The following is a 10,270-nucleotide window of genomic DNA, read 5'->3' as shown; positions in this document are numbered from 1 at the left end:
ACCGTTATTTCTCTTCATTAAGTTCTCAGAACTGGAGATGGAAAAGGAAACCAATTGCTATCCTCCCAAGTCATCTTCACACCCACAGTCTTGTCACTTTTATAATTAAGTATAATATGAGATGATTCAGACTGCTTTCGAATGTTTCTTGTTAACAATTGTGTTTGCAATTCTGTTGTAAATTATTGGAATTTGCAATGCATTTACATTAACAGTGACCTCTACTGGCCATCTTAGATTTTTCATCATTAATGAGTAATTTAATGCAGCGAAAAATGCAGCTGATAAGCTGACTTATTTAATTGTGCAGAGACTGCTTTTTTCATGACTTGGGAGACATCATAGAGTTCTCAGTATTGTTTTGGTTAAGTATCAAGTTCGTCTCAGACGTCTCAAGTTCATCTCATCCTGGCAAATCTTAGCACAGCCACAGCATGTAACACTGCATGAACTCACCAAGTTACTCTAAAGCCTGATAATCATGTTTCCTGGCATGATTTGAAAACTTCCACCGAAGAGCATCCTGAATGCAAGTATGAACATCTGAACTTTTGTGCAACACATGTGCCTGTGTGAGTAGTGATTAAGAGAAGTTGTGGAATCTTAAAGGGATAGTTCACCCAAAAATGATCACCGTTTACTCACCCTCATGTTATTCCAAAACCATTTGACTTGTGTTAATCTCCTAAACACAAATTAAGGATTTTTAATGAAACCTGTTACGATCGCACAAGCTCCCATGTGTTTCTCTTCGTTTATCTGTGAGTAAATGCCTAAATTAAATCTGTTCATCATGTAAAGCCATTGTACCTCTGCATAAGACTGGATTTATTCTATAACAGCTTTATTTTTGGTTACCTGTGCGTTCTATGGAGGGGTAATATCTTAAATAGTTTTCGAAATTTAACCAAAGTCTTATAAGTTTGGAACAACATGAGTGTAAGTAAATGATCATTGAATTTAATTTGGGGTGGTGAACTATTGCTTTAAGTATTTCTCAGGAGAAAGGTCTGACAAGATAGGTACTTGATTTCAATGCAATATCATTGCTGTGTACAAATAACATTATTAAAAGGATATAATCAGATTTTTTTTTCCCTTATGGGATGGTTGTTTGAATTAAATAGATTCACTGTTTTCAGGATTCATCAAATAGACATATTTGATCAACTGCATGCTCTTTTCAGATTTATTATGTTTAATAGTTGACACTCAAAGACACTGTCACATCAGCATTACAAAGAAACTCAAAGCTTTTCTCAACAACACTTGTTGTAGTCCATGAATTATGATTTTTTTTTTTTTTTTTTTTTTCGTTTAGGGATGACTTAAATATCATGGTTGAAATGAGAATAGCATGAATAGCACATGGATAGCACAGTATTCAACTACCCTCTGTAATACTGAAAACATCTGCACAAAATCTGTTTGGGTTACAAACTGTGCCTCACATTTAAAGGTATCGGAATCGATTTCGAATGATTTGAAAGTGAATTCCACAGCACTGTGAACCACAGTGAATCATTAATACAAATCAGTGTCACGGATTCAACAGTGTCTCAATACATCACAGTCAAACATGTTTTCCATTCACACTTAATGGACAGCAAGTCAAAGAAACTGTAACAATCTCTCATTGTAAATACAGTTCAAATCATTGCTGGTCATCAGAGAGTTTGAAACACCCGACAGACTACTTCTCGAAGGCCACATGGACAACACGGTATACACATACCCAGCAGCTATGAGTCTTTTGAATCTGATCCAGTGCGGATAAGCCCTCCACTACCTCCCCACCACATACATTTTTCCATTCAGTGTACTTTTCCCTCTTTTAAAGAAATATTTTTAAATTATCCATGTGAAAAAACATTAATATTCTTTATCACGCATTGTCCTTTTGTCATTGGCCTGTATTTTAAGACAAGAATACTAGTCTTTGAGAACAAAAAACAAAAAATTCAAACAATTCCTAAGAACTGGCAGTGGGTCAGAGCTCTCAGAGAAAACAGACAGTAATCTCTGTCTTTGTTTAGATGTCTGTTTCCTTCAGGCCGTAGCACTCTGTGAGGTCGTAGATCTGGTAGCCGCTCTGATCGCCGCAGTCGTTATAGATCCCCATGGAGACCGTGTCAATCTCTGTCCGGGCCAGAGCAGACGTACTACTCTTCCCTGTCCCGTTCTTAATCTTATTGGAAAGGTTGTTCATTTTCTCCTTCAGCTGGATGGAGGACTTCTGTAAAGGGGGGAAGAAGCTCCAGCTCTTCAGACTAAGAGGCCGGCTCTTGCTCTGGCAGGAATAGATAGAGTTACCACACTGCTCGTGAAAGGGAAATCCAGAGCAGTAGTCTCCGTGCGGGTCCCTCCGGGCTCCCCGCATGGCTGTTCTCCAGCGCTGGTCGTAGAAGCGGCGGAGGATTCGGCGGCGCCGCTGGCACTGGCAGCGCACCAGACGGGTGAAGGCGCGCTGGAACTCCTTGCTCGAGCAAGGGTAAATTACAGGGTTAATGCAACTGTTGAAGTAGCCCAGCCAGAAGATTACTTTGAACACCATCTCAGAGGGTTTCAGAGCTGGGAAGAAAGAGCCTGAGGATGCAAAAAAAATAAAATAAAAAAAAATCAGAAAGAGAGAGAGAGAGAGGTGGAAAAACATTTAGTTGTCAGCTAGAGCAAGATTATTTACATAGGAAATAACACTGCGACTCAAGTAAACTTAGCCTGAAGCTACCATTCTCCTCCCACACACTGAAAAGTTCAAATTCACGAGTTCACCCTTTTCAACCATGTGTGCCTAATTATACCCAGCAGACAGATTATATACTTTGCACATTGTTTTCCTTCAGCTTGTTGGAGAGTACGTGGCATGTTTTCTCTTTAGTTTCAGTGTTTTTTTTTTTTTCTTGCCTGTGGGAGCAATGCCAATATGTCATTCCCCAAATTCTCCTCCAAACGAAACAATCACTATTACCTTTGATAGACTGGCCACACAAGGCCATTAGTCATTATAATCAACATGAACTGCCGTTTGCAACCCATTTCACTCCAGTGATTTGATGCGTTTCTGAGGGAAGGATGTTTAAAGAAAAAAAAAAAATGCAAGGCAAGATTTGATTTTATCTATTGGGAATTGATTGGGTTGTGAAAAGTGGGTGGACCAAATGCAGGCTTGATAAAACATTACTTAAATAGCTATTCACCTATTGGTTAACATTACCCAATGTGACGTCAGTGGAAATAGAAAGTTGTTGCATTCTGATCAAAGATTACGAGAAATGGTTTTCTTTGGAATAACATGCACCAATGAATTGTTTACAATGAAACCAGAACCACATACTAAATAGAGATAGTTCACCCCAAAACTAATTTGCCTCCACTCTTAAAAATATAGGTTCTTAATTAAATTGACGGTTCCATGAAGAACGTTAATCATCCATTGAAACTTTCCATTGAACAAAAGATACTTAAGGGAGTAAATAGGCCATTTTTTCATGTTTACTTTAAATGGCAAATCAATATTTTAGTTATAGCAAGCCTGCACAAACCTAAAATAAAGATCATGAGATTTGGGTTGAATGGATTTGGGCTGAGATGGAATCTGTCTACATTGTGTCTCTCTCCACATCCTGTCCTCCCACACATCTACGCTACCTGCACATTTCCACTCCGTCTACCTTCGACAGACACCACATATGTTGCCAATATCTCCTCCCTGCCTTGTGCTTTGCCCACAGAGAGTGACAGGAGGCTAGCGCTGCATTATCTTACACATAAAACAGTTGTCATCGCCCATGCCATGCATTTCAGTGTCACGAGAGGTCAGAATACCTCCCTGTCAATGGAGATGTATAAAAATAGCACTAGAGGGAATAAATATTAGGAGAACTGGAAATAATGTGGTCTTTGTTGAAACAGAATTTGATGAACAAAGAGATCTGCTGCTCCCGGTCTTGGCCAGAGGTCGTCAATTGGTTGCAACTGTGACTTTGAGATGAAAGCCAGTCCCTGGAAAGCTCCTTTTTGGTAATTGTTGTAATTATGAGACACACCAAACAGGATGTTTGGGAGCTACTGAGAGAAAACTTCCTTTTAGCCGGAGCATCATGTACAATGTGGCAACCCTTACTCTGGGCAATCTGGAATGATTCTGTGTACCTACAGTACACGGCAGAAAATTTTTTGGACCTTCTGACTTTTCCAGATTTGCTGTTCTGATTTTAGGGGAAATCTGAGGAATTCTGCTAAAAGGACTTAGAAAATCAAGCCAATCTTAAAGTAGACATGTTGTGGGAGCTGAAAGCATAATCGATAAGCCAAATATATCTATTTTTTAAATGAACATATGAGGATGGGATATAATTTATGGGATTATAAATTAAGTAAGTTTGCAGTTATATCCAATGTGGCTTTTCCAACATGTATGTCCTGCTTTACACTATTAAAAATAAAGGTTCAAAAAGGGGGTTATCAAAATTCAAATCTTTTCTGGGTCCCAAAAACCCAAAGCAGTCAGGTAGGAAATTCATTTACAGCTGTAAACTGAGAGTGTTGAACGCATGCTGGCAGTCTTTGCTTTCTAGCAATGCATTTGCCTGGCACGAGCCATTTGAGCTATAGGAGCGTTTGGCAGGTAGCCACATGTTAAAGTTGTCTCATCTCATACTGATCACCACAAGACATATTTTATTATGGTCCGTGGTTATTGGCTACATGTGTAAGTTCCTGTCAAGCTGCATTCTGTGTCAGTTTGATGTAAATGTATTAGAGGCTAACATAACAGCTTGGGTCAGAAAAGTTCAAGATAATTTTGACAGGCAGGCAAAGTTTTTGTATGGAAATAAATCTGACTTTTCATCTCATTTTGCTGCTGAAATTTAAATCAAAGACACTATTAAAGCATTTCTTACAACATTCGCAAAGAGAGTTCACTTTAGTCTAAAAAGATGGGAAACTGAATGACCAAATAACAAAAATCTAAATTCATAATGTTGCATAACTTTACATTGCCAGGAAATGCAGTGAATCTATATATCGTCTGGACTTGCTGCACTAGATTAATCATGTATACTCTAAAAATGACAATGTTTGCGATTATTGAACAACAAAATTAATCAAACTTGTACTTGTACTTGAAATTACTCTTGTAATTTCATGAAAAAATATTTTTTACATTTTCTTCAGGAGAACAGCAACATTAAGTTCTGTTTGTCACCAGAAATAAGACTTTCACTGTCTAGCACAAAAACACCATAAGGAAAACATTTCCCTGTATCTTAACAATAACATGGTGGGCATGTTGATGCCAAAAATGTGACCATCATTTAGAGGGTAGACTTGTCATTTTAAAAGCCTTCTACAAAAAGTGTAATTAATTATATAAGAGGAGCGGAGGGGCCTTGGATCACCATGAAGTGGTTCATTTTGCAGTAATGACCAGCTGATTATACTTTGCCTGCTTATTGCACAGCTACTCTGTAAAATATGTTGGACAAGAAACATTAAACTGAGTTGAAATTATTCCGTAATTTTACCTGTAATATTAATACTGAAGAGCTCAGAGGTCATTTTCACCACAACTACATTTGGGACGTAAGATAGTGGAAATTTTATTTATATGAAATAAAACAGAAAAAGTTTGCAATGTGAGAGCTAAAAGTAGCGCTGCTTGTAGTTACCCAGATGAGTGGACTGATTCAGTCTGCAACACTGAATGACAACATTGAATTAAAGTCAAGAATTTTAGAGAGCACTGTAAATGGATCACAAAAGCACTTTTTATTTTGATTTGCTTAAATATAAGAATTTCCCCCCAGATTGCCTTGACACTGAAGCAAGGTTTACCATCAGTCAATCCCTCACTTCTGTCATTATAACACAATGCCTTACAGTTTGTTCTTCTGCAGCGTACGTGTGGATCTAAGCCATATCATATGCCTCTTCTGTCCTGGTGGCTGGCTGTTGCTGAGGCTTTGGAAAACGAAAGCACCTTCTTTGACTCAACTCGTTAATAGCTGTGATTATGGCAGTGGAGCATTGGGCAAAAGGAGGTCAGGGAACTGAGTCCTTCATTTTCTCTGGTTGAACAAAGTCCCTCTTCCCAAACCATTGACTCTAACCTCAAAAAAAAAAAAAAAAAAAGGACGAATGAAGAGTTGATCCCAGACTTTCACCAGCACCACATGCAAAGCTTGCCAGCAGATGTTATCAACCACTGCTGCCCTATTTTTCCCCATAGTGACTGTGAGTGGAATACCAGCAGGGACAGGAAAAAACCACACTCTTGGATTACCCCAGAGATGGAATGGATTGAGGGTTTGGGGGGGAAACCAATACATCGTTGGGAATGTACAATGCCAGCCATGCATTATTATTCTTTTTAATGTGTATTTTAATTATTAATTGCTAATAATAGTCAAAATGAAAATTGCTGTCATTTGTATGCTACTCAAGATGTACCCATTTCATGCTTTAGACAATGATGTCAGCGACACCAAAATCCTTTTAATGTAATAGGAGACTATTCTTTTCCATTTCTAGCACACGTTTTGGCCTCTGTGTCATAATCTTGGGTAATGGATTCCATGACTGGAACACTGCATTTAATGTATTTGCTTCAGTCTCCCAGGGGTGGTCTTTGATTGAGCATAATTTTAGCAATTAATCATTTCTGCATTATGCGTATGTCAAAATAAATTTTTTTCTATAGGAATCAGTTAACCCTGGCATGCACAGAACTTAATGATTGTTTGGCCCAACAAAACGCATGTTTTTCAAGGAGTTTGATTACAGGAAGATTTGAATTAATTACTATGGACTGACAGTGTTTTGTGTACAGTGTATATATATATATATATATATATATATATATATATATATATATAGATAGATAGATAGATAGATAGATAGATAGATAGATAGATAGATAGATAGATAGATAGATAGATAGATAGATAGATAGATAGGTAAATGTTTGAAACTTTTGCATTTACATGCTTTTTGTTAGCACTTGATTTGTGTGTTTAGTGTGTTAATATCATAAAATCATGGGTAATGCAACTATAAATGAGCCATAACCCATTCTTGGCTGCTTGAGGACATGGAATTATTTTTTAATAAAAGGGGCGGCGATATTATGAGACGTACTATTATGATGAAATCACTAAAAGCTATTGGACTACAAAATGTGAGGAAAGCATGTTCTTGTACTCTTCATGCCATAGCCTTTATAAAAAGGGGGAAATTGTTCATATGTCTCTCACAAGCCTTTCACTTCTGCCTTCATTATTGTGCTTTGTTTTGACGACACACAGATCAGGGTGTGTACTGTTGTCATGTGCAGTTATATCATGGTCACACATGAAGGCTACACATTAATAAAGATAATTAACCAAACAATAGCTCTTTTTCAGCATGACCTGGTTGCATAAAAAAGGGAGACGTTTATTAGGAGTAGAAATGCTTTTTTTCATCACAAATTTAAACTGTTGTTACATAGGGTTTTCTTTATATTTTCCAGTCATACATACCAGAATGCCTAACTGTTTTTTTTTTTTTTTTTTTTACATTTTGTTTATTCAGCAACATTTCTGGAGTCAGCAATAGAACAAAATCTGATTTGGTTATTTGATTTAATACATATAAACATGTATTTGGTTGTATTCTAATGATTTTACATTTGTTCTTGCACTTCAATATGCAATATTATTTTTTGGGATCCTAAATAACTGTGCTATCCAAACAAAGACCAACAGCGTTAATAACCAAGTGTAAGACATCAATACAATCTCCCTTCAGATTTAGTAAGATTGAGTTGATGTTAAATCCTGCTCAAAACCCCATTCATTCCATATGCACACATTTGCCTTCTAATTGAATCGTATTAACTGTGAATGCAACATGCAGTAAAGTGACTCGTGGAAAGTAATCGGTGAGAAAAGTAACGATGCTTAAAGCTTAATTTAATTTTATTTTATTTATTTTTTTTGTCAGGCTACACATTTCTGTTTTGCCTATCCATGAAGTAAAACATGAACACATTGTGGAGATAAATGTGCATGTTATTTGCTCAAGTGCTTTTCTTCCCCTTCCAATTCCCGGATTTTTTTTTTTTTTCTTTTTTTTTTTTTTTTACGAACGATGTAACCAAAATGATTCGATTGGAATTTTTTATCCTAATTTGGAACCAACCCTGTTTCTAAATGAAAATTTCCCCAGAATGCTCAAATGTTTGTGTAATATCATAACATAAAAACGTATTAATAAAAACGTAAAAGAAAAAAGTATTTTAAAACTCCAAAAGCGCTCTCCAGTAGCAATACAATACCAAATAAATAAAAGTAATGCTTGAGTTCTGTTTTATCCAGGATAATCTTATTTGATAATTAGAGGATTAATGTATCCATTATGATAAGAAAATTATAGAAAATCCACAAGTAATGAGTACACCCATTTACTTGGTGGCAATTTCTGATTTCGATTAGTTTTTATGCGTTTTAAGAGTTCAAAAAATTTCAATGAAATATAAAGTAGTTTATTTTGGTTTCATTTTGTATTTATTATTATTATTATTTAATGTAAAGCATCACGTTTTATTTTTGCTCTAACCATTACGAATATTATTGCCCGAGATCTCGGTATCAGACAGAGTAGCTATAACTGATACATACCCAACGGCAAAACGAAGAAAAACGGTAGCCAACAAAGAATGAACATCCCCACGACGATGGCGAGGGTTTTAGCAGCTTTCTTCTCCCTGGAGAACTTCATGAGCCTCACGGACAGTGAACTTCTGAACGGGTGGTTTTTGGTTTTGGAGTTCGTGCTGGCATCCTCCGGCATGCTCCTGCAATGTATCCTCAGCACCACCTCCACTGATTTATCTCTCTCCCGTTTCACACCCGCTTCCAAACTTTTTGTAGTCCTGCGGGCCACGATGTATACTCTAATGTACATGACTAAAATCACCATGAGCGGGAGGTAGAAGGAGAATAAAGATGAGAACAGAGCATAACCCGGTTCCTCCGTGATGCTGCAGATGCTCTCGTCAGAAGGTGGAGGCTCTTTCCATCCCAAAAGCGGTCCGATGGAAATCACCATCGAGGAAACCCAGACCACCACGAGGATGACACCCGCTTTCCGTTCAGTCATGATAGTGGGGTATTTCAGACAGTACTTTACCCCGATGTACCTGTCTATAGATATAATGCACAAACTTAAAATAGACGCCGTGCAACAGAGCACATCCACCGCTGCCCAGATGTTGCAGAAGACCCGACCGAACACCCAGCATCCCAGCACCTCCAGAGACGCGGAGAACGGGAGGACAATGATGCTAAGCAGAAGGTCCGCAATGGCCAGGTTCACAATGAAGAAGTTGGTGACCGTCTGCAAATGTTTATTGCACAGCACCGACAGAATAACCAAAATGTTTCCGACGATGGCCACCAAAATGAAAACGGCCAGAAAGACTCCGACACCGATGACTTGAGAGTCGAGGGTGATGCCCTCACAGGTGGTGTTGCTGATGTTGGAGAGAAAGTCCGAGGGGAATTCATCCTTGCTCTCGTTCAGCAGTTTAGAAAATGTCATTTTGAAACTCCATAAAGACGACTTTCACTGGTTTGGTCCGAAGGTGTTGACTGCTCGGTTCATGGTGAGTTTCGTCTTCATCATCACTCTTGAAGGTGTTTTCAGATTCCTCAGATGGATCCGTTACTTTGTGCGATAAAACGTATAATGTTGCCAGTTGAACACCTCGTTACACCTATTTTTTTTTTTTTTCCTGTGGTGGCATAACCTGTAAAATAATTTGTAGTGTTTTTAAACTATTTTGAGGTAGAATAAACTAATAAGCAACTAATATGCTCCCACGTCTATAAAACCACAGTGCCGATGCACTGCAGGTCTTATGGAGAGGCTACTTCTGATGGCATCCTCGACCACTCCAAACTGGATTACAGAGACTCTGTGGACCCTAGAGCTCCAGATCTCCTCCTCCAGCTTAGAACTTGGTGACGCGACGCACACTTGCTGCAGATCTTCATACGACCACTAGAGGGTTCTGTATTATTGTTGCACACAGGAGGACTGGTTTCATTTTGCAACGCATAATACTTTTTATCAGTAGCGTGCATTATTCAGAACGCCAAGTCATGTACATTTTATCTTGTATGGAATTTTAACAAAATATATATTGCTTCAAGGAGGCGTTTACAGAAATCCATTCCTTAAATTTTTAAAAATAAAGAACATGGAACTTTATCATTCAACAAAA

General features: G+C 37.9%; 1 protein-coding gene across 1 annotated transcript; it reads right to left on the bottom strand.

Moving 5' to 3' along the window:
• Positions 1-1,171: 1,171 nt before the first annotated feature.
• On the bottom strand, positions 1,172-10,018 carry LOC113081900 (alpha-1D adrenergic receptor-like). Its single transcript, XM_026253800.1, has 2 exons — positions 8,664-10,018; positions 1,172-2,586 (listed from the first exon to the last, which is right to left on the bottom strand). Exons 1-2 carry the CDS (start codon positions 9,583-9,585, stop codon positions 2,033-2,035), a joined length of 1,476 nt encoding a protein of 491 aa, XP_026109585.1. The 5' UTR covers positions 9,586-10,018; the 3' UTR covers positions 1,172-2,032.
• Positions 10,019-10,270: the final 252 nt, after the last annotated feature.

The sequence above is a fragment of the Carassius auratus genome, unplaced genomic scaffold, assembly GCF_003368295.1.
Source record: "Carassius auratus strain Wakin unplaced genomic scaffold, ASM336829v1 scaf_tig00035250, whole genome shotgun sequence".
NCBI lineage: Eukaryota > Metazoa > Chordata > Actinopteri > Cypriniformes > Cyprinidae > Carassius > Carassius auratus.
Note: the sequence above shows the minus strand (reverse complement) of the source record. Positions and strands in the feature narration are given on the sequence as shown.

Bases quoted from the DNA above. Each gene is read 5' to 3' on its own strand.
- LOC113081900 (XM_026253800.1), bottom strand. From the start codon at position 9,585: ATGACATTTTCTAAACTGCTGAACGAGAGCAAGGATGAATTCCCCTCG. The intron at 2,587-8,663 runs GTATGTATCAGT...TTGCATCCTCAG, and splicing joins TTTCTTCGTTTTGCCGTTGG to GCTCTTTCTTCCCAGCTCTG.